The sequence below is a fragment of the Varanus komodoensis genome, unplaced genomic scaffold (genome assembly GCF_004798865.1).
Source record: "Varanus komodoensis strain SLA01 unplaced genomic scaffold, ASM479886v1 scaffold42, whole genome shotgun sequence".
NCBI lineage: Eukaryota > Metazoa > Chordata > Lepidosauria > Squamata > Varanidae > Varanus > Varanus komodoensis.
The window spans coordinates 3,216,604-3,243,908 of record NW_025335972.1 but is presented as its reverse complement, the minus strand read 5'-3'; the positions used below and the strand labels follow the sequence as shown (position 1 = coordinate 3,243,908).

The 27,305-nt window shown below is 46.4% G+C and overlaps 1 protein-coding gene across 2 annotated transcripts; it reads right to left on the bottom strand.

Moving 5' to 3' along the window:
- Position 1: 1 nt before the first annotated feature.
- Positions 2–25,734, bottom strand: CCDC22 (coiled-coil domain containing 22). Of its 2 annotated transcripts, none has more exons than XM_044443670.1 (18): positions 25,691–25,734; positions 23,338–23,418; positions 16,870–17,047; positions 15,443–15,575; positions 15,251–15,357; positions 14,610–14,694; positions 13,876–14,045; positions 12,918–13,127; positions 12,648–12,704; positions 10,443–10,562; positions 9,958–10,077; positions 9,368–9,484; positions 9,180–9,281; positions 5,389–5,496; positions 1,527–1,622; positions 1,368–1,427; positions 1,133–1,207; positions 2–419 (listed from the first exon to the last, which is right to left on the bottom strand). In XM_044443670.1, exons 2-18 carry the CDS (start codon positions 23,385–23,387, stop codon positions 306–308), a joined length of 1,902 nt encoding a protein of 633 aa, XP_044299605.1. In that variant the 5' UTR covers positions 23,388–23,418; positions 25,691–25,734; the 3' UTR covers positions 2–305. The 2 variants fall into 2 exon arrangements, with proteins under 2 accessions (XP_044299605.1, XP_044299604.1); XM_044443669.1 differs by lacking the exon at positions 25,691–25,734 and adding an exon at positions 25,269–25,680.
- Between the last annotated feature and the right edge of the window lie 1,571 nt (positions 25,735–27,305).

Below are 27,305 nucleotides of genomic sequence, written 5' to 3'. Positions count from 1 at the left end.
AGAAAAGGAAAAAGGATTTTATTGTTGCTTTGTTTTGCTTTGTTGAAATAATAAATGGAGAAAACAATACCTCACCCCTGCATCTGCTTCTCTGATATACAATCTAGGTCAGAAAGAAGACTCCCAGGGTCCACTTTCCAGAAAACAGGCTGCCCTGTAGCTTAGTTTTAGGCAACCCACAATACAAACAGAGCCTGGAAGGACAGGCATTCCTCATGCCCTTCCTTGTCTGAGGCACAGCAGAGTCTGAATGGAAAAAGGGGCAGGCCCCAAGAGCACCCTGTGGCTGTGTGGGGGATGGGCTTTCATGTCTCTCTGGAACGGCTGAGCAGCACTGTGTTTTCCTGCTTCATGGCCCGGTAGTCAGCAAGGATCCTCTCCAGATTGCTCAGGGTTTTCTTGCTGGTTTCGCTCTCAATCTGGGAAGGAGGGACACACACATGGGCAGTTTTGCAGTTTGTAAAGAAAGCTTGATATAGTTTACATTGGAAAAATTCCTACTCGCTTTGTGTCCCACTGAGCTGAATCAGCTCATCAGGCTTCCTGAAAAAAGTTGAACAATTCAGATTCCTGACATTGCAGCTTTCACGTGAAAGGGAGGGGAAAGCCAGCCCTCCAGTTTCTTGACTTAGCAGAGGCCTGTATAAGCACTCAGGCTAGTGGTCTGCCCCAATGTTTCTTGGCTATTTTTCCCAAGAAATAAAAATCCCAGCCCCCTGGTGTCCTACAAATACCAGGGTGGAATAGAAGTCCAATTCCACTTCTGATTTCTGCAAATGCACCATTATGAGTGAGTGTTAAATGGATAAAAAATAATTTTTGTTTGTACAGCCAAGCAGAAATTGCCTGCTAAATTAGCTAGTATTAAAATATAAACACCCCCCAGCTCCACACCAATAAAACTAACGTGCATCATGTTTAGCACTGCATCAGTAACAAAGGAGAGATCATAATTTAGGGGATAGCAAAGAAGCCCTTCATGGTATGGGAGATCCCAAGTGAAACTCCTGACATCACAATCCTTTTCCTGAATACCATGAGTAAGGACAGAACTATTCAGGTAACAGGAAATCTGCTCAGCCACAAAACCACAAATTCTTCCTGCTACCACCCAGTCTCAAGTCAGCCTCACCTGTTCCTCCAGGTCCCGAATTTCCCGCAGAATGGTGCCTGTATCCTCAATAGTCTGGATCAATTGACTACAGTTCTGCAGGAGGAGAAAGAGGCACTGTCAGCTGGAAGGGGGTTGCCAGAAGAATTTATATACTGTGCGAATATATTAATTAATACACACACACACACACACACACACACACACACACACACATATGATGCCAGGGTGTGGGGAAAGAGAGAAAATATCTCACCTCATGCAATGCTGCCAAATACTTGTATGCTTTTCTCACAGCCTCATCGCGTTTAGCATCCTATGGAAATAAATGTGGATGGGACAGATGGAAAAACATTGGCAAAACCAGCCACAGGTCCCTTTCTTCCCCCCTCAGCTTCTGATCCCCAGCCCTCACCTTAAAAATCAACTCATCAGTGACAGCAAAAGTCCGGTCTAGCTTCCCAGTGAGACCATTGATCTCCTTTTGGAGCTCCTTGGTGTCAGACAAGATCTTGAGAAGCGAAGAAAAACAGCAGGAGCTTAGCAATCAAAGCCAGACAAGTGAAAGCTCTTAAACAGATTTACAAGTGTAAATGAAAAAGTTCCTAAATTCAAAATAGAGGAACAACCACACCAATGTTGTAAAGAAGGAATGGGCTATTTGTGGCCCTCCAGATTTCTGGACTACAACTCCCATCGGCCCTAGCCAGCATAGCCAATGGCAAGGCATAATGAGAGTTGTAGCCTACAAGTAGCTCACTGCTGCTATAAAGAGGCATAGGAACATCCTGCTCTGTCTTCAGAGCTCAAGACAAGCACTCACACTGGGGACAGGCATGGCCAGGGAGCGGCTGGGGCCTACCAGGCCGCAGATGACCACTGCTACGGGATACACTAAGAAATACATCTTTGCTAGACTTTGAGTGTATGCCCAGATGTTCGCTGAATCAGTAACCTAATATGCACAGGCCCCCTCCTAGAAAAGAAGGCAATCTTCCTTTGCCACACTGCCCTCAGTACAGGTTCTACAGCTTAAATATTTTTTTCCCATATGGGCCAGTTCCACTGTGAATTACACTGCCAGCCCAGACTTCATAACCCCAAGGAGAATCAAAATGAAAGGAAACAGTCAAGAGTGGCACACAATCAAAATCTGGAAGGAAAACTGAAGGTCACTGTTAGCTAAGACTCTTTATGATTGCAAAGTAGCTGCCCATTAGCGTTTGCATGAGGAACATGCTCTACACATTGTACTAGATGTCAGAATGGGAGATTAGTTCAGTTATAGACCAGAAGTAATAAGGACTGGCTCGTGTGTGACTCCACGGACTTTAGCTAGCTTTGTGCAGGAAACTGGGCAAAGGAAATGTTATGCCATTTCCTGTAGTTCAAGGTTCTAGCTAGGAAACATTTTGCCTCCTAGTGGCAAATAAATAGTATCGTTTCATTTAGGAATCCAAACAATTTAAAAACAACAGCAAAGGGGCAGATTTGCAAATGTATGTACATGGCAATGATTTTGTTTAGGAACCAGTCACTGCAGAGTACTGGTGAGCATTCACTTGCTGGCTGATCCAGAATAGCCATTTCACATTTGCAAGTCATCTGCAAGGTTGTCTGAAGTGTCTGATCCCACCTAATCTTGGATGACAAGCAGGGTCGGGCCTGGTAGAAATCTGGATAGGTGACTTAATGTTGCGATCCGCCCCAAGAGCTTTGGGTATGAGCAATACAGAAAAGTAATGAGTCCTCCTCCTCCTCCTCCTCCTCAAATGACTTAATGCACATGTGTGAAGACATCCTTAGGGGAAGACTCCCTAAGATACAAAGCACATGAACAGGAAGCCCCATGTAATGTATCCCTTTACAAACTGTACTACTTAAGACTGCAGGTGGAAGAAAGACATTTTATATATTCCTTCTTGTAAGGAGCTCCTTGCACCTTCAAAGCTTCAGAAACATCAGCTCAACATACCGGCACTTTACATACAGAACAGGTGACTGTGTCTGCCCAGCATGACAGCTCATTAAGGGCAACTAGCCATGGTTGGTCATCTTATGTGAATCCAGGTCCTTTCTGCATGGTGGCTTATTTGGAGGCAAGAAGCCATGGTGACAACCCATTGCATGCTTTAGTGGCTGTTCCCTTTGCAGAAGGTTGTCACATTGTCTAAACAAGGGACAGTAATTTCATTGTAGGTTATAGGGAGCAGTCAGCAAGCCATTCAATAAGAGGGGCAAACCTCCTTGCCATGCCACTGACTGTAACTTACTTTGCCACCTTAAAAAAAAATTCCCCAGAACTGTGCATAAATGTCTTCATGTTTAAAAAAAATGTGGATCTTTTGCAAGCATACAAATGCACCCATGCAGTTCACACATACTCGCACAACAACACACAGTTTTGTTTGGCTGATATTCTTAGAAATTTAAGCTGCTGAAGGGCATGAGGCACATTTGGTAACATACATGGAAACTGGTGTGGTGGACCTGCATATAAGCTCATTTGCACACAGTTGTTGAGCTGTCAAATTGAAAATCACAAGTGAAGAGGAAAATGTGGGGGAAAAGATGCACCAAGAAAGGGGATGTTGAACCCTCTGGCAGAGTAATCCCCTGAATTTCAAGTGTTAAATTGACAGTTCTCTGTGCTCCCCACATTTTCAACATTGCCCAGGTATCCAGCTACTCCAGAAAGGGGAGGTGTTGGCTCCTGCCATTCTTTTGCAGCTCCTTTTGGGAAAAGTTATTGCTGTGGTTACTGCAGCTCCTTGATAGTTGGCTGAAGCCCTGAGTAGGTGGCGGAATGTAATGGCGTGAATGGGGCCACGTAAGTCTCATATTGCTGACATCCAATCTACTCCATCCCACCTTTAAAGGTCTCTTGTAAACTACTTGCAAAAATTGAGATTTTTTAAAAAAGATATGGCTGCCATGGAAATGGAGAAGAAATATATCCCTTCTATTTACATATATAAAGAAATCTGCATATATTTCATGGAACCAAATGGAGGAGAAACTTGCATTATATTTTCCCTCTATTTCCCCCCCCCCCCCCCCCCCCGATTTATATCCTGCCTTATCCTGCCTTTTTCCTACAAAGGGCTCAAGGCAGCTTACATCATTCTCCTCCTCCATCTTATCCCCACAACAACAACAACCCTGTGAGGTAGGTTGGGCTGAGAGTCTGTGACTGGCCCAAAGTCACCCTGTTGGATCCATGGCTGAGCGGGGACTCGAACCTGGATCGTCTGAGTCCCAGTCCCATGCTCTTAACCACTACACCACACTGGCTATTTTACTAAAATAGACTGAATTCAAGGTGCTGGTTTTAACTTATAAAGCCCTACCTGGTCCAGGACCGCACTACCTGTCAAAGCACCTCTCCCAACCCTGATCTAACTGGCCACTTTGTTCAACCTCTGGGAACATGCACTGAATGTTAACCCCAGAAGAGGCTCAGAGGGTAGAAACTAGTGGGAAGGCCTTTTCTGTGGTGGCCCCTCAATAAAACAACCTCACTGCTGTGGGCATCTGGCACCAAATTTACCATCTTTTCAGCATTAGCCCTCTGTGCTAGAGGCCTTTAAACATTTCCTTGGTTATCCAGGGGCCTACAGGGATTATCCTGGTGCTTTTTCTTTTTGTTGGGTCTTTAATGTATTTTTAAACTATTTTAAATTAAATTTAAATTCTTTTAACACTGTTGCTTTATGTTATTTGCATTGCATTTTGTTGCTGTGTTTTATATGTTGCTGTAAACTGCCCAGAGGGCTTCGACTACAGGGCAATACAGAAATGAATTGAAATAAATGAAGATGATCAGGCAAGGCGACATATAATGTACAGCTGTCTGTATGTATTTTTGTACTTGTAAAAGACTGGCAAAAATTATGAAGACAACTGTATAATATTCTGAAAAAATAAGAGACTCCACCTGTGCATTTCTGAAACTCTGAAAAATAAAATGGCAAACAATGAGAAGGGGCGGCATTTGGCACAAGGACAGTAGAATGGTTCTGCTGCAAAGACACTGGGATGCAGGCTGGAGGAAGGAGTAGAGGACAGCCAACTCACCTTGGCCCACTTGAAGGATAGCATAACATTCTGGGCAACTGCCGCTAATGGGTGTGCACCTTTTAGAGAAAGGACTGAAAGCATGCAATTTCTCCCACCTGCGTTCTGAAATGGTACAGTCCAGACACCTCATTTGATGTTACTATGCATAGCATACAGACAACTTATGCGAAAGCACTTCCCAGGTGTTTTTGTTTCACCTTTGTGATCTCCTCCTTCTGCTTACGTATGTTGCTGACTATCTCCAGGATGCGCTGGGTGTAGGCAGAACGAGAGACATCTTTGGGAAGCGATTCTAACTCCACAAGCTGCAGAGAAAATGAAAACAGAAATGGGAATAGGTTACAATAACGAAGCATGTGCAAAGGTGAGGGCAAAGCTTCTTCACACTTGAGCCCCATCCTATGGTACGAAAAAACTTAGTCCTGAGAAAGTAGGCAAACCTGTGTCCTGGTTGTACCACTACAAACTAGAGGTATAAGCTCACAAAACTCCATTTATAGATACTCCCTGCACACTGAAAGTTAATATGTCAAAGGAATGCTATGCTAATTTTCTGTGTAGATTTATAAAGTGCTATAGGACAGGCACAGGTTGGCCACCAGAGCAAAACTAGGAACAGTGGGTAAGTTTGAATACCGTGCCAAAGTAAGATTAAGCACTAGGTACATGAGAAGAAACGACCCTGAGTAAAGTCTTAGGCTTGCATATTCCCCCGTCCAGTGTAGCCACTTTCCAAGAAAGTTGACTTGTGGTTTAAAACAAACTCTGGGTAGTTAAACCTGTAAAACAATCCAGGGGTTGTTGCTGGCTTCTTTGAAACTGATTAGGACATGTTGTACTAATACATGGCTTGGCAGTACAAGTGAAGGAAACCCAAAATTTAAAAGAAGTTGAAAACAGCAGCCATCATTCCAAAATCCAGAATATTTAAAATTTGCAAATGTGTGGCAAGTAGAATTGTTCAGAAAGGACTGAATTGTATTAAGTAAGCTACCAATTGAACAGGAATGGGTGAATTTAATTCAGATGACCATCAGGTATACTACTGTGGGCGAGAATCCCTCAGAAGAAATGGAGTAGCCTTCATAGTCAATAAAAGAGTAGGAAAAGGAATACAATCTGGGATACAATCTCCAAAATGACAGAATGATCTCAGTTCGAATCCAAGGCAAACCATTCAACAGTCCAAGTCTATGCCCCAACCACTGCTGCTGGAGGCTGAAGTTGACCAGTTCTATGAAGACCTACAGCACCTTCTAGAATTAACTCCAAAAAATGATGTCCTTATCATCATGGGGGATTGGAATGCTAAAGTAGGAAGCCAAAAGATAACTGGAATAACAGGCAAGTTTGGCCTTGGAGTACAAAATGAAGCAGGGCACAGGCTGGTAGAATTCTGTCAAGAGAATACGATGGTCATAGCAAACACTCTTTTCCAACAACCCAAGAGACGACTCTACACATGGACATCCCCAGACGGTCAACACAGAAATCAGATTGACTATGTGCTCTGTAGCCAAAGATGGAGAAGCTCTATACAGTCAGTAAAAACTAGACCAGGAGCTGACTGTGCCTCAGATCATGAGCTTCTGGTTGCAAAATTTAGGCTTACATTGCAGAAAGTAGGGAAAAGCACTAGGCCACTCAGGTATGACCTAAATCATATCCCTGATGAATATACAATAGAGGTGACAAATAGATTTAAGGAATTAGATCTGATAGACAGAGTGCCTGAAGAACTATGGACGGAGGTTCGCAACATTGTACAAGACGTAGCAATTAAAGCCATCCCAAAGAAAAAGAAATGCAAGAAAGCAAAATGGCTGTCTGAGGAAGCTTTACAAATAGCTGAGGAAAGAAGGGAAGCGAAAGGCAAGGGAGAAAGATACACCCAATTGAATGCAGAATTCCAGAGAACAGCTAGAAGAGATGAGAATGCCTTCTTAAATGAACAGTGCAAAGAAATAGAAGAAAACAATAGAATAGGGAGGACCAGAGATCTCTTCAAGAAAACTGGAGATATGAAGGGAACATTTCATGCAAAGATGGGCATGATAAAGGACCAAAATGGCAGGGACCTAACCGAGGCAGAAGAGATTAAGAAGGGGTGGCAAGATTACACAGAAGAACTATACAACAAAGAGCTTAACGTCCCTGATAACCACGATGGGGTGGTCACTGACCTCGAGCCAGACATCCTGGAATGTGAAGTCAAATGGGCCTTAGGAAGTCTGAGCAACAACAAAGTTAGTGGAGGTGACAGTATTCCAGCTGAGCTATTCATAATCCTAAAAGACGATGCAGTAAAAGTGCTACACGCAATATGCCAGCAAATTTGAAAAACTCAACAGTGGCCACAGGATTGGAAAAGGTCAGTTTACATTCCGATCCAAAGAAGGGCAATGCCAAAGAATGTTCAAACTACCACACCATTGCACTCATTTCACATGCTAGCAAAGTTATGCTCAAAATTCTACAAGCTAGGCTCCAGCAGTATGTGGACCGAGAACTACCAGAAGTACAGGCAGAATTTCGAAGAGGGAGAGGAACTAGAGATCAAATTGCCAACATACGCTGGAGCATGGAGAAAGCTAGGGAGTTCCAGAAAAACATACACTTCTGTTTCCTTGACTATGCTAAAGCCTTTGATTGTGTGGATCATAACAAATTGTGGCAAGTTCTTAAAGAGATGGGAGTACCAGACCATCTTATTTGTTTCTTGAGAAACCTATATGCGGGTCAAGAAGCAACAGTGAGAACTGGACACGGAACCACTGATTGGTTCAAAATTGAGAAAGGAATTCGGCAAGGCTGTATACTGTCGCCCTGCCTATTTAACTTATATGCAGAGCACATCATGAGAAAGGCGGGGCTAGATTAATCACCAGTTGGAATTAAGATTGCTGGGAGAAATATCAACAACCTCAGATATGCAGATGATACCACTACTCTAATGGCAGAAAGTTAAGAGTAACGAAAGAGCCTCTTGATGCGGGTGAAGGAGGAGAGCACAAAAGTTGGCTTGAAACTCAACATTAAGAAAACTAAGATCATGGCATCCGGTCCTCTCACTTCCTGGCAAATAGATGGGGAAGAAATGGAGGTAGTGACAGATTTTATTTTCCTGGGCTCCAAGATCACCACAGACAGGGACTGCAGCCAAGAAATTAAAAGAAGCTTGCTCCTGGGGAGGAAAGCTATGGCAAATCTAGACAGCATACTAAAAAGCAGAGACCTCACCCTGCCAACAAAAGTGCATATAGTCAAGACTATGGTTTTCCCAGTTGCAATGTATGGCTGTGAAAGCTGGACCATAAGGCAGACTGAGCGCCGAAGAATTGAGGCCTTTGAATTGTGGTGCTGGAGGAGACTCCTGCGAGTCCCTTGGACTGCAAGGCGATCAAACCGGTCAGTCCTAGAGGAGATCAACCCTGACTGCTCTTTAGAAGGCCAGATACTGAAGATGAAACTCAAATACTTTGGCCACCTAATGAGAAGGAAGGACTCCCTGGAGAAGAGCCTAATGCTGGGAACAATAGATGGCAAAAGAAGAAGGGGACGGCAGAGGATGAGGTGGCTGGATGGAGTCACTGAGGCAGTTGATGTGAGCTTGGGTGGACTCCGGGGGATGGTGGAGGACAGGAAAGCCTGGAGGAATGTTGTCCATGGGGTCGCGATGGGTCGGACACAACTTCGTGACTAACAACAACAAAGCTACCAATTTAGTCTTACCCAAGTCCCTTCAGCATTACAAGAGATGGTACTCCTTTCCAACTGACACGGCATGACATTATAGAGTACAGGGGAATAGTCAAAACGTAGGGGAAAGATTCTGAGACTCTTCTGTAGACTCCTACTGGTACAGGAAGCTGCCCTGTGGGCATGTGCAAACTTGACACTGGTAACTGCCCCATGATAACTGTCCTGTGCAGGTCTTGCAAATATGTGAGCCCCAGATCCTGACCTATTCCCCAGCACAACCACTAACCAGCTGCTTGTAGAGATCATCCTTGCGCTTAGCCTCATCAGCAGCAGATCGGATCCGCTCATGCAGCTCTCTGATCTGAGACAGGCGCCGTGATGATTCCAGCTGCAAGGAGAGGCAGAGAACAGATGTCACCGCTGCCAAGCCTCCCACCCCAAGGAACGTTCAGCTCATACTTTTGCTCGCATTACCTCCTTGGAATCATGGAGGGCCTTGAGGTCCCGGAACTCCTGGATCAGTGGCACGCGGTGCTTCTCCCACTGGGTGGCCAGCTGGATGACTCGCTGGGCACTGCTCTCCACCACTCCCTGAAGAAACGAGAAGATGCTGAGATCCACACTTCACTCATGGCATTCCCCTTTCACGTATTTGTTACACAAGGTACTGTACTGTTTATAGTATCTACTATTTATGGAAGTAACAAGTCACGGAAAGAGGGAGCACTCAGGAAGGTCACAGGCACTAAACTCCCCATTACCCTATTCTACTTCCAGGACAGCTCTACTCCTGTGAGTCATACTGAAATTTACAAACCAGCCATGATGGGAAGGTAGTGGTGAGATCTGCTTAAGGTAAACAAAAGCTGTGATTTCACACTGTTGCTCTTCCACTCATGGTCACAGCCTTAGGCACTGACGCTCACTGCAGCATGCCACTTCAGTTCCATTGCACACTCCCCCATAATTTCTTCATTCCTGGTTGTTCCACTTCCAGGCAACAGGAAGCATGTTTTCCCTTTCCATCGACCTGGCTGGCCAGCCCCTCCCACCCTGCCACTCACCTGCAGCTTAGCCATATTGTTCTCTGCATCGGGCAGCAGCTCCACTGTACGCCCCTTCACACGCAGGGCCTGCTCCTGCTCTGTCACTCCCAACTGCCGCTGTCGCATCTCCCTTTCCACCTGAGAAGAAAACGATCCTGCCTCAGTGCTGATCCAAGAAGCAGCCACAGCAGCACCTCTGCTAGGCAACATGGCTGCAGTCAGCTGGGAAATTCTCCTGCGCAAAGTGCATTGAAATGAATGCAAAGGGTCAAAGAGCACCCCTGTGTTCTTGTGTGATTCCCTGTTGAAAGGGGCTTTCACAGGGGAACTGTCAAGAGGATTGTGCCTGTGGGTCAGCATTAGCCCCAGAACCTGCCATCCCTCCATCAGTCATTCCTCTACCAAGGATGCTGCACAAGTTCATGGAGAGTGCTAGAGCGAACGTTTCTTTTCAGCTGGAATAGTCAAGCCAAGGGCATGCCCATTTCTCACTCAGTTCTCACCTGTGTGAGGGTTAGCCCCAGCGTGGACATTTGGCCCTCAAGCTCCTCGATCTGCCGCACCAGGTGGTCCAGTTCACCTTCCAAGGTTTCTAGTTCTGCTGCCTGGTGTTCTCGTGACTCCTGAAAACAGTGGGGAGAGGAGGGATTGGGGAAAAATGGGTAGGGGAGAATCAAAACCAGATCTTAGGAGCCAGTGTTTGGGGGATTTGGAATGTTGTCTGAGGATATCCTGCATGGTGTAAACACAGAAGAAGTTAGTCTTGTGATCCATGATTTACTTGGATACTTTAGTCATACATTTTGAAAAATGATGTCTGAATTGCACTGGATACCACCAGGCTCAGAAGATCAGAGAACAGTGTGAATGGTGAGTCAATTATTACTCCTTTAATGTGGAACAAGCTGTTGAGTATATTGTTTGATGTTTATGCTATATTGTTGCAAATGCATGATTATTCTTTTGTCAGCAGCTCCTCCACAGTTATCCCCACAGTCTTAATAAGACAGTCATCCAATAAAGTTCAGAAACCCAAATAGAGCTTGCAAATCAGGAGTGTGGAATACCAGGGTGGTGGGCTAAATCCAATCCTCCATAACTCCAAGATGGCCATGGCCCCTTCCCCTAGCCCCAGTTTTTCCCCCTCTAACCACCTAATACTTAGTGGTAGCCTAGCTTTAGCAGTTTTCCGGCATTCTAAAATGATGAGGCATATGTAGTTATGGGGGTAGGAACTTTAACTACCATATGCCTCTTTTCGTGTTCACCACCCATATGCAATGCCTGAAGGCTTCTCTGCAACTGAATTCAGTCCTTGGGTGGAAATAGGTTCAGCACCATTGTTACTTAGACTGGAGTAACAATTCTGTACTTAACTGATTGCGGAAAGATTTCCCGTGTGTTTGACAAATCATGCACACTCCAGAAAGACCTGTTGAATAGCGAAAGGCTAGGCTGAAAGCTGATATGGTTTTGGACTAGAGACTCGGGTGCCAGTCTCCGGTTGGCCATGGAGCTCACTGGGTCACTAGCCAGTCACTCACTCTCAGCCTAACCCACCTCACAGGGCTGTTGCTATGAGAATAAAATGGAACAGAGGAGGATTATGGAAGCTACCTTGGGTTCCTAACAAGATGGGAAAAGGCAGGAAAGAAATGCAATGCATTAACAATATAATAATGGCTATTGCCAGTAAAACTTTAAGCAAAAATATAACAGCATTTTTAATATTTTGACCATGCTCCATTTTCCTCTAGTCTCCAAAATTAAATTTGGCCCTTTGGCTGAAAAATTTTGATGCTCCTGCCTTAGAAATCTGACCTCCTGTGTCCAATTACAATTTTCAAGATCCATCCATTTAAACAGCACTCTGCAAATGTGAGGTTCAGAGAGCGCGCGCACAAAGGGCTTCTCAGTGGCATCCACCTCTCTGCCACCCCCACCACCAAATATGCAAGCAGCTCTCCTGGCAACGCAAAGGTCATGCCTGAACACTCCTTAGAATCATTTCAGAACCATCCAGGCTGGCTTTCAGCAATAAGTCTAAAGAGGATGTGGAGTCCATACCAACATCTTACCAGGACAGATTTTTATTTCCTTGTGCTAAAAGTTTCATGCTTTTGTTTATTACCTGCTCCGGGGTTTTGTGATGAGGTTAGCTGTGTATCCCAATAAATACCTATTGTTTGCTGGAAGCAAGTTTATATAAGCATGTAGCAGAAACTGTCTTTATATTATTAGGGTGTCTCTTCTTCAATCACAAGGGCAATAAAAACTTGCCTTCAGCGGACAACCCCCCTCACATTTCAGAAGGTGGTAGTTTGCTTGCTTTAAATCCTCTCTTTCTACCAAGGACATAGTTCTCAAGGCAGCTACCAAAAATAATTTAGTAGCAGTTCCTCTATTCTGCATAGGAGGCACAATATAAGGCCACAGAGGATAAATCCCCAGGTTTTCTTGGCAAAAATCAGAAATCTGGGCTGGATGAGTGGAATTCAGATATGGATGCAAAGTGGATATGCTATACGCAGTCATTGCACAAATGCATGTGAACGGTTTATTTGTGGAGACAGAGCGCTTCACCAAAATCCTCCCTCCAGAAGGTCACATGTCTTCCCTGTTCTCCCTTCTTACAAGGTAGACTGGTGCCTTACATACCTGGCCCAACACTGCCCTAACCCTAAGCAGAGCCCCCGAGGTGGTTTTACCTGTTCGGTTGTCCGTGAGATTGGCAGCGTTTCCATGGGCACTGGGACCTCTGCCTCCTGTTGGGAGACCAAACAAAGAGTCAGCTGAGATTCTTGCCTCCTCCACCCTCCCCTTTCGTTCCCCAACAAACCTCCACAGACAGGATTCTCCAGCTAGTGCCTCCTGAGCAACACTGTGAGGCAGAACAACTTCCCTTCTCTCTCCTGCTTTTCCTTTTTGAAAGCCCACTTAGACCACAATGAACCCCCTGGCTAGTCCTGGCTACTTACCTGCTTATAAGCCAGGCGCTGAGTATGAGTGAAGCGAGACCCTTTGGCCAGGGCCCCAGCATGCTCGTGGCCAGCTGCAAAAGTGCCCAGGAGCTGCATGAGGTCACGGCCTGCTGCTCCCTGGTGGGAGGGCCCAGCATGAGCAGAAGCTTGCCGCAGTTGGTCCAGAAGGCGACGCTGCAGCCGCTGATGCTTCCATTGACGGTACTCCTGAGGAAAAGGCAAAGGGAAATGGCATTGCAGCACCCTCAGGTCTTTCAGGGGAGTGAAGGCCCATCGTACTGTCCTGCCTGAACGGAATTATGCCAAGTGATAACACGAGGCAGGGCCTTCCTTGTGCCACTGCCCTGGTTTTAGGCTGCCTCCCTCAAAAGGCACACTCAGCACTGACTTTACAGATATTCCAGACATTTAGAAGCGGGAAGTTGCCACAGCAATCAGTCTTGATACCAACTGTCGTATAATCCTTTATGTAAACACCACCTTACCATTCTTACTATATTATGCCATCTATAAATGCTAATAAACACAGATGTAAGTAAAACATTTATTGTCTTAACATTGTTGTTCTATGCCTTGGGATTTTTTTGTTAATGAAAAAATGAGTTATAAATAGAAATGAATAGATAAGCAATAATAGACTGTAATACAGGCAAGTAATGAGCATAGCAACCTATCAAACTGGATATTGATGTGAGTGGACTCTACCCCATATGATGAAGCTGGAAGTTAGGAGCACAGACTAGATCCAGATTTTTGGGAAAAGTGGCAGGAAAGAAGGGCTCCAGTAGAAATTCGACTTCTAGCAAGGCATCCTGCATGTCCTGAAGAATCTCACAGGGGCAAAAAAGACAGTACTCTAGCAGCTAGGTCTTTTAAAATTATGGGAAAAATGAGAGAGATGGTACCACCAGTGACTAAGTACAGAGAACCGGATTCCTTTGTCCATCATGCCCACCTCTGGAGTCATGCGTGATCCAAGGCCTTGGCTTTTCCACTCACTTTCCCAGTCCTGGGCTCTGCTCAGCTCAGCCATATTAAGCTCCAACAGAGACGGCACCAAAGATGAAGGCTGGGGCAGCTGAGCTGGCACAGGAGGCAGGAACTTGACAAAGAACTCTTTCCTCTCTAGGGAGAAGAGGCTGAGACCAGTCACACCGACACAAGCTGGTTACCCCAGACCCCCACTACAGCCAGTTTCCAGTATTCTTTGGGATGATCACACCAGCCAAGTTTTGAGAGGGCAGCATTTCCCACCTGCTACCCCATTTCAAACCCCAGAGGCTTAAACATTCTATCTAAGAAGCCTGCTGATGTTGCAAGGCAAAATGGTGAACTGGAGTAATTGATACAAATGTAAAAAAGATGCTTCATCTGAATGCACTCACTGGCATCTAATCAGGACACAAGGCTGCAATGCTTGATTCCAGGGATAACAAGACCTTTTTGCTTTGATTTCTCAATTGGCCCGAAAGCCAAAGCAAAAGCAGTCGCATAAGAACTGCAAGTGGGCATCTGCACCTACTTGCAAAATTCACAAAATGCAATGCCCCAAGATCAGTCAAGAACAAAACAGTGTCAGGGTCTGTGCTATGAAAAGTGCTTTTTTTGCCTGTTCTGTCCTGAATCTCCCACCAATCAACTTCATAGGATGACACCATTGGGTTCTATGAGAGTTCTACCTGAACTCACCTTGGGGTACTTGCCCAATGAATGGGCCAGACTCCTGAGGTAGGACCAAGGGTTGAGCTCGGAAGCGCTTCAGGAGGCATGAGCCCTGGCAAGGATGAAGAGAAAAGAGTCTGGAAAAATACTCATCCCATTAAAAAGAAAAGAACACCACAGGGAGATGGGGTTTGTTGAGGCAAGCTAAAGACTCAGGACTAGAAACAAACACAAAAAATAAATAAATCAGCAAGAAAATGGGATGCAACAGGAGAAAGTTTATATACGCTGCAACAAAATATCCTGATCGCTTGGCTTAGGATAAGCAATCCATAGGTATAAATTTGCTTGATCTATAGACCTCTGCATGCTATTTTCAGGCCTAGTGTTTCCATTTCTGCATTTCCTGAGACAGTGTTATCAGCAGGAAGGGATAACACATGAAGACCAAACAACAAAAAAGCCCTGGGAAACTCAGAAAACCAGGAACAGCCAAGTAACCAGACACAGCATCTATCTTTTGCAGATTCTTCCTGCATTTCTTCAGACGAATCCCCATTCCCTGCCCCAATATGAAAGGTCTAGAAACTTTTTATAGTTAAGATGCTGAGAAATCAAAATGCAACACCAGACTCTGCTGGCAAAGCCATTCACACAAGTAAACACACCTGTAATAGCTGCAGGCGGGGGCTACGGCAGGCAGGGGGCACCCATGGAATAGCCAGTTGCTCTTTGATTGCAGTCGCAATGGCTCTGCAAAGCACTGCGGATTTGCCTGCAAAAACAGTACAGGTTAGAGAGATGACTCTAGCTTAAGGACTCAGCCTCCCACATCTGGATTTGCACAGCATCCTCCATACCCACAGGCTGGTCGGCATCCTCCGAAGCATCTCTTGGGAGCTTCTCAACTAGGAAGAGAAGGAGGCGGCGGATTTCAGGCTCGCTGCTGTACAGGAAGGTCTGATAGCCAACTTCCCCTTGATATCCCAGGTCCTGGGTGCCAGACAATAAACATAAGTCAGAGAATGGGTTGGACTGACTGGGAAGCCAAGGGTTAGGAAAAGAGCTCTCTGGTCTTCACCTTTTAGGGGTGGAATTCCTGAAATGGTTGTGTTGGACTGTCACAGAACAGAATTTGCTTTACTTTACATTTGTTATGTATCTCCCATTACCTTAATCATTTCTGCTATATATCCCTGTGGCTCCTTTGCATACTTTTGTATTTGTAGTATCGTCAACTGTATTGTAGCTATAATAGACCCAATGTATGCTTAGAGTTAGCACAATTTATCCCAGAATCCTTTGCTATCCGTGCTCTTACTGAGCCTTGCATCCATTTCTGCAGGGAACTTTCCTCCAGCCATTAGGTGGATTATCTGTTGCTGGGGACACATTTATTCAAATGTGAAGAGGATCTTGTTCTAAATCACTCAGTGCCACTTTCTCCTTACATTGGCTTATCACCGAACATATGACAGCCCAAGGGCTGCTGACTTCTTTTTCAGAGAAGCTCTTTGGGGCTACATTCAGGTGGGGTGGGACCATGCTTTTGGTACATTTTTGCTTAAAGCTCTCACTGTCCATACTTACACCCTAGGATGGATATCTGAACTTTTCAGAAAGCAGAGCACAAAGGTACGTCCAAGGCACTTGCTCTTATCCATACTGAACCTACTGCCTACCATTTTCATTGGATGGTCCCCAAGTTCTTGCACTAGGGGAAAATAATGTAACTTTTTTCTGCTACTCTATTCACTGCCTTACAGATCTCAGAGAGGTGGTGGTGGAGGTTTTCCAGTGATGGGTGGAGCCAAAGGCAAAAGGGGTGCATCAAAAATCCACCATACTGCAGCTTTAAGGCTCTTACTGTCAGTAACTAAGCCATAGGAGAGGTACTAGAATGGGAGAAAAGTTACACAAAAGCCAGGAGACCTCTAAAGCAGTGGTGACTGGGGAAAGGGAGTGAAGTCATCTGAAGAACCTGAGAGAGCTGGATTTGTCTCCAGGCATGAGGTTTTGCAGCACAATCTTAAAATAAAGACCTTGTCAACTATCTCTAATTTAGAGATCAGGAAGGTAGCTTCTGGTGTTTCTGAATACAACTGACAGATGTAAAACAGGACTTGGTGTTATCGTATACAACTTCCTCACAGCAGACCAATCCTGAGTTTCGAGGCAACAGTCCCTGGCATGCCAGAAATGACCTGCCTGATTTCAACATACATGCTTAGAGCCAAGAGTGAATGCGTGACTGAGCTCATGAAGAACTGAACTTAGTTGTACTCACCTGGCAGGCTTGTGCCAGGCTCATGCCAATCCGGAAGCGAGCAGACATGCCTGGAGGCAGGATGGGGCTGAGGCCTGCTCCCACTGAAGGATTGATGACACGGAGGCATCGCACCACAGATTCTATAATCAGTTCAGTGGTGAATTCACGGATGCTCTGCACATCATCCGGAATGTCCCTACAGCAGTGGGGAAAGAATGCAGGTATTAAAGGGTACCCTCAGAGGTGTCAACACTGCTTACCCACCGCTTCCTTTTCTGAAATGCAAATGGAAATGGAAAAGCCTGCACCTTCAGTTGCTTTCAGATATTTAATGGAATCTGGGACAGCCAAGGTCATAACATGGTTGTGTCCCAACGCTGCCTTTAAAATCAAGATGAGAAAGCTTAAAAAAATGCGTGGGTGGGTGGGTGGGTGGGGAGAACTCCCTGTGGCACCAAGCTTTCCACAAATTGGAGAATGGTTAAAAAAGAATAAATCCTGTTTTTATCACCCATTTTCTGTAGGTTCACTACCACTACCACCACCACACAGCATAAGTAAGTATAAAGCAATGCACGCTGGGGCAAAAGATCCCAACTTCAAGCATAAGCGATGGGATCTGAGTAGTCAGTAGTGACTGACCAAGAAAGAGACTGGGGTTGTGGTGGACCTCTTGATGAAAATGTCAACCCAGTATACAGCTCCTGTATGGCTCTCCTTATGTTCTTAGCTCTACTCAACGTGTGGAAAAACAGAATTTATCCCAGGGAAGGAGCTGAATGCCAATTACCACACATTTTGCAGAGTTTGTCCTAACAGGTTTCGGCGCTGCTGTTATACTACTTGTCCAAGCTGACGTGACGTGTGCGTGTCTAGGCTTAGGTACTGGATCAGGCAGCCTCTTTCCCAGGGGCCTTTGCTGCAACTGAACACCTACAGTATCAATGTCTTCTCTGGACTGTCAGCAGAATGGTCAGAGCAGCAATCCTACATGCTTTTTCATGGAAATAAGCCTCCCTGAACATGCCTTACTTGCATGACTGAACCCTATCAGTGCTCAAATTTTACTCATGCCATGAGGCAAACTGCCATGCCTCCGCCCCACCATCTACGGTACAGAAACTATTGTAATACCTTGAAAAATAGAAACAGAGCGTGTCAGAAGGGGTCTCCCAGGCCATCTAGTCTGACCTCTGGCACCGGCCGGCTCCACTCACGACATGCCCCCCATGTGGACATCCAGCCTATCCTTGAACACCCGCACCGATGGGGCCTCAACGACCTCTCGTGGAAGCCCATTCCACACCCTCGGGGTCCTGACTGTCAGGAAGTGCTTCCTGGCATCCAAACGAAACCTTGGCTCCCTGAACTTCGCTCCATTGGAGCGCATCCTGCCTTCCTCTGCAGGGGAGAACAGGTCTCTACCCACCTCCGTGTGACATCCTCTCACATACCTGTATGTCGCCAACAGATCCCCTCTGAGTCTCCTTTTCTCCAGGCTGAAGAACCCAGTTCCCTCAGTCTCGCCTCATACCCCATCCCCTGCAAACCGGCCACCAACCTTGTGGCCCTACACTGCACTGACTCTAACCTGGCTATATCCTTTCTGAAATGAGGGGCCCAAAACTGAGCACAATACTCCAGTTGTGGGCACACCAGAGTCATATAGAGTGGTAGTAATACCTCTCTCGATCTAGGAGACATGCTTCTGCTATGCAACCAAGGGTGGCATTCGCCTTCTTGACCACCGCATCATACTGCTGACTCATGTCTAGCCTGCAGTCAACCAGCACCCCGAGGTCCCTTTCACAAGTGCTGCTCTCCAGCCTCTTGTCACCTTGTCCTGAAGGAGCGCTTACATCCTTATATGCCCAGCCGCCACCTGAGATCGGCGGGAGAGGCCCTTCTCCGGGAGCCCTCCATGGAAGAAGTTAGGAGGGTGGTTACTCGGAGGAGGGCTTTCTCAGCGGTGGCGCCTAAGTTATGGAATGCGCTCCCCAGAGAGGTCCGCCTGGCGCCGTCGTTATTTGTTTTTCGGCGCCAGGCGAAGACCTTTTTATTTAAGCAGTATTTTAAATGTTAATATTATTGAATTTTATTTGGCCAGGGCGGCTTGTTTTATAGTGTATGTTTTATATTATATATTTGTATTTTATTGTATATATTTTAAAATGTTATTTTAATTTTTTGTTGTAAGCCGCCCCGAGGCTTCGGCGAATGGGGCGGCATAAAAATGTTTTAATAAATAAATAAATAAATAATTTGTACTTATGACACCTATTCCTATGCCCCAAGTGCAAGACCTTGCACTTATCCACATTGAACGCCATCCTGTTGTCTCCTGCCCACTTCCATAGTCTGTCCAGATTCTTTTGGGTCTGGAGTACCTGCTCATCAGTTGTGGCCATTGCTCCAGTTTTAGTGTCATCTGCAAATTTGATCAGCAGACAGTTCACCCCCTCTTCCATGTCATTTATGAAAAGATTAAACAGGATCGGCCCCAGGACAGAGCCCTGGGGGACCCCGCTTGTTACTGGCCGCCATCCCAATGATTCCCCATTAATGGTTACCCTCTGCTTTCGGTCAGTCAACCATGCCCTAATCCACCGGACAGTGCTTTGGTGTATCCCAAAACTCCTCAGTTTCTCCACCAGGATATCATGGGGCACTTTGTCAAAGGCCTTGCTGAAATCCAGGTAAACCACATCCACTGCATCCCCTTCATCTAGTCATCTTGAAATCTTGCCATAGAATTCCACAAGGTTTGTCTGGCAGGACCTGTTTTTGTGGAAGCCGTGTTGTGTGGCTGCCAGCCTCCCTTCCATATCTAGCATTGTTAGATCTCTCTCTATTATGAGCTTTTCCATTGTTTTTCCTACAATGGATGTAAGGCTAACAGGTCTGTAATTCCCCATGTCCCTTCTTCTACCCTTTTTGAAAATTGGGACCACTGATACCACCCTCCAGTCCTCTGGAACTTCACCCGTGCTCCACGATGCCTCAAAAATGGAGGCCAGCGGGTGTGAGAGAACCCCTGCCAACTCTCTAAGTATTCTCGGGTGTAACCTGTCAGGGCCTTGACATTCTTGGCAAGTCTCAGCGCATAATCAGCCTTAGCCTTGCGAAGAATCCTTCTGCAACGGGCCTCCTCCTCCTGGTATACCCTTTTGTCTATTTGCCCCAGTACCCATTTCCTACGGAGGTTCCCCTTTCGTCTAATCCCTCGAACCACCTCCTTTTGCATCCGTGGTGGCACTCTCCTCCACCTCCCCACCTTACTGACTAGAGGTATTGCCAAGACTTGTGCCTCCAAAACCTCCCTTTTGAGTGCCATCCACCTCTCCTCAACTCGCTTACCTTCCAGTAACCTATCCCAGGAGACTTTCCCCAGTCTGGCCTTCAGTTGGCCAAAGTTGGCCCTCTTGAAGTCCCAGCTTCTAGTGCTCGACCTGCTGCACGTCCCCATTCCCCTGATCTCAAAGCAAAGGATGGAGTGATCACTCGCATCCAGAGCTCCCCTGATCTGTAGTTCATCTATCAGCTCCTCCCTATTGGTCAAGACCAAGTCAAGGATGTTTCCCCCCCTCGTTGCCTCTCGGACCCTCTGTGTGAAAAACCCTCCCTCAATAGCCTCTAGGAAGCAATGTGACCTGGGTGTCACCGCCGAGTGAGTCCCCCAACTACTATCCAGGAGAATGAAATCTCCCATAATTACTGTGTCTCTCCCGCAAGATATCCTCAGAATCTGGCCTGTCAGGACATCATCCAGGGTCTCAAGTTGACCTGGAGGGCGATAACATACCCTCACCGTCAGGTCTCTTTCCCTGTCATAACCCCTAAGTTTCACCCAGACTGCCTCTACCAAATCCCCAACTGTGCCGCATTCTATCTCACTGCATCCTATCCCTTCCCTGACATATAAAGCCACGCCCCCACCCCTCTTTTCCTTCCTGTCCTTTCTAAAAAGATGATACCCCTCTATGTTCACATTCCAATCTTGCCTTTCATCCCACCAAGTTTCTGTGATTCCCACCAGATCATACCCTCCTATTCCCAGGAGAGCTTCAAGCTCTTCCTGCTTATTATCCATGCTCCTAGCATTAGTGTACATGCACCTCAACTCCTTCCCACCACTTCCTTTCTTTGGAGTTCCCAGCCTCCTCCTTCCTCCCATCCTCCGTGATACCTGGCCCCTCTCTGTAGGAGTCCTGTCAGTCCCTGCAGTACCTCTAAATCCCTGTTCCCAGAGCCCTGAGCCTCTCCCCACACTTGTCCACTGCAGACACGTTTCTGGGGGGCCTGACCACCCCCCTCCGGCTCAGTTTAAAGTCTTCCAGACGAAGCTCGCTAGAGCATCTCCAAAGGAAGTTTTTCCCATCCTCGTGAGGTGCAACCCGTCCCTTGCCAGAAGTCCACTGGCAACAAACTGGGTGCTGTGGTCGAGGAACCCGAAGTGTTCCTTCTGGCACCACACACTAACCCAGTCATTCACCTCGGAGACCCTCCTGTCCCTTCTTGGCTGAAATCCCCGGTCCAGTAAGATCAACAAGAAGGCCACTTGGGCCTTTAGCTCCAGGAGTTTCTTTCCCAAGGTCTCAAAGTCCCTGGTGATCCCGATCACACCCTGCCTGGCCACATCATTTGTGCCCACATGGAACACCAGGAGTGGCTGGTGACCCCCCAGAGCGAACAGACACTCCACTCTGTCCTTCACATGCTGGATGCGTGCACTCGGCAGGCAGCAAACCTCTCCTGTGTTCAGGTTGGGGCAGCACACCACCGCCTCTGTGCCCCTCAGCAGGGAGTCCCCAACAACAATCACCTGCCGCCATGTCTTCCCGGTGCTGGTGGGTGGCCATGCCCTGGCCCTCGCCTCTCCTGCAGCGCACCCTTGCCACCTGTGGTCACAGGCTGGGAGTCCTGCTGGTTCACCGAGGCCTCATCAGCCCCAGCCTCCCCAAGCGGAGAGAACCTGTTTCCCAGCTCCAGATTGGTGCCAGGAGGAGGAGGAGGCCGTGCTGGCCTCCTCCTCCTGTGGGTGACATGCCTCCATGTCTCCCCTTGAACATTACCAACAGGATCATGCACATGAACTGCTATTCAGAAGAGGCTTTAAGAACGGCCTTCCCCAATCCAGTGCCCCAACCCTGAGATGTGCCAGCACCAAGTAAGGGAAGGCTAATCTCAGGGACCCAGACACAATGCCAGGTCTGGGTTTCTGAGGGTCCTTGGACAGTGCCAGCTCCAGGTTCCAGGGTTCACCATCTCACCCCCATGGTTGCTGGCTGCTCTTACTCCTTTTCTTCTTCTCTCTCACCTCAGCTACCGCTTGCTTGCTTGACAGGCAAAGAACCAGGGAGCAAACAGGCCAGAGCATCTCCTTCTCCTCAGCCACCGCCATTGTCTGGGCAGCAGGAGACAAGCGAACCAGCAGACTACAGTGGTGAAGAGAAGGAGCAATCCTGGGGGCTCCTGCAGTACCCAACCAGACCTACCCTTCATGCCAGCCCTGAGGATAGGAATGGTGGGATTGTTGTCAGCATTTCTTTGGCCTTATGCCTTTTAAAATATCCTAAATTCTTGCATGTGATTGCAATGTTCTGGATATTGCTTTCAGGCATTTAGCCTGGAAACAGACAACGAGGAATAAAACAAGCACGCTCTAACACAGCCCTGCCCAGTGTGTGATTCACCAAGCCAAACTCAGCCTTGCCAGTCACGTACAGCAGCCCAGCAGGTGCTCCGCACACCTCCTACTTTTGCTGCCTGCCCGGAATAGCAAGAAAAAGAAGGCTGCCAAGCACTTGGTGGACCACAGCATGCAACGGTTAGGTCACAAGTTGGCAGGTCTGCTTGAAGGGGTTGTAAGAGTGCTCATTATTAAGACTGCTGTGCAAAAGGAGTCACAGATCCACCAGCAAGGCTCTGCAGCCCCCTGATTAATCCAAGCCCTGTCACTAAGCAACTGTGTAGGAGGTTGCTTCCTCCTACACAGCCCTTGGAAGAAGCAAAAAGCCTCACTGGAGCCAAACTGAGAGATCTACAAGTATGCACGAGTTCCCGAGCAAAAGCAAAGAGCTCACACGTGACACAGCAAAAGCAAGCCTTGGATCTGTAACCCCAGCTGAGTTTTTGCCAGGGCTCAGAGTAAAGCCTGACGTAAAGGCTGTGAGCAAATGAGCTCTCCTGGGGCATGATACCGGCTCATGCCCTGTATCATGACATTTGCTGTATGCGTAACTCATGGCAGGAAAGGCATTTTTGTATTTGCACCAGAATTGCAATTAGGTTCCTGGCCTGTGATGTAGTACAACAGAGCACAATCAAGCCCCCCATCAAGTCCTTTCCTACAGCACGGTTTCAGACCCCTTCTAGCCTCCAGCTAGCAAATTTGCTATGAACAACACAGCACCTCCCTGCTCATCTCCCATCCTCCCACTGACCCCCTACCATTACATAAGACATGCAGCATAAAGGCAGTCTTACGTCCCAGAGAGGCGGAGGGAATGTATGAGGATCTTGTCCACCTCCTCCATGTCATCAGGACATCTGGGGATAAGGGAACCCCTGTTAAAAAGAAAAAAAAAATCACATCATTAGAAAAAAGCCACATCATTAGAAAAAAGCCAATCATGGGAATGGTGACACTAGTGAAGCTCAAGTCAAGGATCCCACAAACAGCAGACTTGGCATAGTCTTTGGGAGAAATCCCATTTTCTTTTTCTACTGCAGTAGTTTGGAGTAGCTTTCCCAACCCTATGTTTTGGAGTACAGCTCCCAGGATGACTTGCAAGGGACTTGATCTTGCCTGTTCTGAATCTGCTGCCTACCAATTTCATGGGGTGGTCCCCAAGTTCTAGCACAAAAGGAAAAGAGGGTAATTTTCTGTTGCTATCCCATTCACTGCCTTATAGACCTATCTCACACCACTACCTAGTCATCTTTTCTCTAAGCTAACATGGGGGATGTCCTTTTTCCAGCACAGACCATCATGCCTGAACACGAATGCAGACCATTTTTCAGCTTGAGGGCCAAATTCCTTTTCATAAGAGGCTGGTGGGGGGGCAGCATCCCAGTAGTGGCAAAAGGGGTGGGCCAAAAATCCAGAATATTGTAATTTAAGACTCTTACTGCCACTAACTAAACTGTAGGAGAGACATTGCAACCTTTTAGAATGGGGGTGCAACTGCACACAAGCCAAGAGACCATTAAAAGACTGACAAGTGGGGAAAGGGGCTGGAGAACCCAAGAGGGCTGGATTTATCCTATAGGTCTGAGGTCCTGCACAATTGCCCTAAAATATAGGCCCCTATGGCTGGATCTAATTACAAATCAGAAGAGTGGCTTCTAGTGCTCCTGAGTGACAAAAAGAACTGAGTAACTATCAAATGATTGGGAGGTGGAGAAAGGTGATGTGCCCATCTGAGAACCCTGGAGGATTCAATTTAGCTCATGGGCTTTAGGTTACAGACCCCTCTCACATCCTTTCTTTCTTACACAACTTTTCTTTTAGCTAATGTAGATACCACTTAATTTATCCAGGCCAGATGAGTGCATTTGAGTGTGAGTTATGAAAGAGAAAACTATCAGGCCAGGATGGATAGGTTCAGTGGTAGGGTCCAAGAGGAAGAAGAAAGAGGGGCTTATATCAGCTGAATGTATGGATGCATGGTATTGACCAAATTCTTAGCAGCTATGTAAGAGGTTGCTAAATGAGAGTACCAAGAGAGCAGTCTGCTCTCTATTCACCTCTCCACACCAGGAACTGCTGAATGCCAGGTGGTAACACATACTTCATTCCCCATTACGCAATAGCTAAGGCTTAGACTGAGACAGGACTGCCCTGGTTCAAACCAAAATATACAGTATAGATGGAAGATAGACAGAAGTATACATTTGCCCATTTGCAGCACAGTAACTCTCCTAGCACTGATATCCTGGAAGATGTCACCACTGCAGCTTTCGCTGCACCCTTCCTCCTGTACCCGTAGGCCAACTCCTGAAGTCCTGCTTGCCCAAAAGTACAGCAGCTTCTCCAAACCTGGTGTTTGGAGCATCAACCTCCAGCATTCCTGACCAGTGATCATGCTATGGTTCTTATGGAAGCTGCAGACCCAACCGTCCGGAGAGTGCCAGGTTGGCAAAGATGGATGAACAGAGGGCAGGAATAAGAAAGGACACAAGGTCAGGAATCCAGTGTTTCTCACTGTTAGGATAAATCATCCAGGTTGCAATCCGGTAACATCACACTCTCCCTACAAATGCCTTTAGAAAGTGACCAGCTTTTTTAGAGCTGGAAAGAATAAATGTTGGAAGCTTTTCTCGCCCTTGCAAGCTCCAAGCCACAGTAAGCTGCACTAACTTTCTGTAATAAAAATAGACAGATATAAATACACACTATACATCTTCTCCCCTACCTGCTTTTTGTATCTTCTTGCCTGAAGGGAAGAGCTGGTAATCTCGAAGCTTGCACATTTTTTGCAGATGTTTCAAACACTAGTAACTAGGTATTTCACTAATATAGGATTCTGAGATTATTCTAACAACCAACACAGCTATTTTATTTCTCTTTTTAAAAATACTAGGCATTTTCAATCCAGTGTAGGAAAACAGTTTTTGCATGCACCAAGCCAAATCCCATGAGGTGCTTAAGTCCTATGTATGAAAGAGGAAGTGGGGACAACCGAGCTGCGGGAGTGTTGGAAAGAGACAGAGGCTACTACAGCTTTGGAGGTGGTGATCGAAGAATGGCAATCCCAAACTTTGGAAGTCTGTTATAAGAAAAGGGAAGAGGCTGCTAGAGGCGGCGGGGTAAGAAGAGGGAGGCGACCGTACTCACCGCTCCCTCTGCTCTGAGCTGGGCCGTGCACTTAGTCACAGGACCTACCGCAGGGTATGACGGGAAATGTAGTGCGAAGGGCCCCCGCGGCCCTTCCATAGCGCGCAGCATTTTGGGACTTGTGATCCAGAACCTCTCTTCCTCTTCAAAGGATTCGTAATGCGGACCACAGTACAAAAATATGAAAGAGTAGCGCATCCCCTCTGGAGAAAAAAACTTCTGGGTTCACTATGAAAACTTTTTTTTCTTCCAGTGAGATCCATTAAAAAACCAATTGAAGAATCCAAGAATTCAGCACTGCTGTGATTGGGCAGCGACGGGTTGTTTCCGATGTTAATCCTACTTAGGATAGCAGACGCACTGAAATATCTGGGGCTTCAATTTGACTAACGTTGTATTCAGCCTACCGGATAAAACCCTGTAGGTTTCTCTTTAAGCAAGATTTAGCAGCGAATTCCTATTTTTTTTCTCGTCTCTCTGTGTGAAAAACGGGAGTTGTTTTCAAAATTGCCCTGCAAATGCCAATGTCATTTATTAATTTGTTATACATGATTCGAGATGATCTGGAGCTAGGAGAGCAAGGCTTTGACAGTCCTGCAATGTTGCATTTTTGAAGCTGGAACTAAGGTTGGTTCGGCTTTCTGCAGCAAAATCAAGGCCCTTGCTAAGCACCCCAACCACCCGATTGCGCCGACGGTCAATGATCGTAATTTTTAGCCTAATATGTAGAAGACACATGTAGAATTCAAATACCACACACATTCACATATACTCGCATTTTCCACATAAAATAAGACTTTCATTTAAAAAACGCACGAACGCCTTACTGCAGCTACCTTGTTCGACACTGATTTCTAAGGGCAACTCTCACTGCATCCCATCGCTTCCTAATAGTGTCCTGAAGCAGGATGTGTCTGCAAGTTTGCTGTTTGTATAACGTTTGTCGTGCAGGCACGCCGCGTGCGTCCTCCGCCATGAGGACAAAAGGTGCATTGGGAGTTGTAGTCTGGACCGGCTTAACGAAAGCTTGCTGCTGGGAGGGAGCTCAAGCAGTGAGATCGGAAGCTACGATCTCCTAGCAACTAAAACACAGCCATCGTCAGTGCTCGCCCGCACCTGTTCGTTTGTTTGTTTTTTTTAAGCATTGTGGCTTTCCAGTTTACAAGCGGAAAATTGAACAAACCCCCAAGTGCCATCCAAAAGACTGCTATTTATTTACGTATTAATTTGTGCATTTGCTAATGTATTTCTGTCAACGTTCTCTGGGTGGGTCACGAAGATACTGTAGTTTATTGCATGAAATGAATTGGCAATCCAATTTAATTCAAAATACTAATTGTGTGCAGCAGTCAGAACAAAACACACGTAAGTTGTGAAAAAGAAATGACAGGAGGGAGTATTCCATCAGGCCAATTTAAAAAACAAACATAAAATCTCCCAAGGTGTTTGGATACCTGAAGAGGAAGCACCAAATAGCTGACAGAGTGCAGCATGGTTTTCAATCCACCTGGAACGTCTGTTCAGATGTCCTTTAAAACGGGTATCTCTATCCTGCTGCCCTTTAAATATGCTGAACTAAAATCCTGGGGGTTGCTGAGAGATCCAGTCCAACACA

Coding starts and splice junctions, on each gene's coding strand:
- CCDC22 (XM_044443670.1), bottom strand. CDS start 23,387: ATGGAGGAGGTGGACAAGATCCTCATACATTCCCTCCGCCTCTCTGGG. Junction 12,705..12,917: donor AGCGCCTGGCTTATAAGCAG/GTAAGTAGCCAG, acceptor GTCTCCCAACAG/GAGGCAGAGGTCCCAGTGCC. Junction 5,497..9,179: donor ATGATCTCTACAAGCAGCTG/GTTAGTGGTTGT, acceptor TTTTCTCTGCAG/CTTGTGGAGTTAGAATCGCT.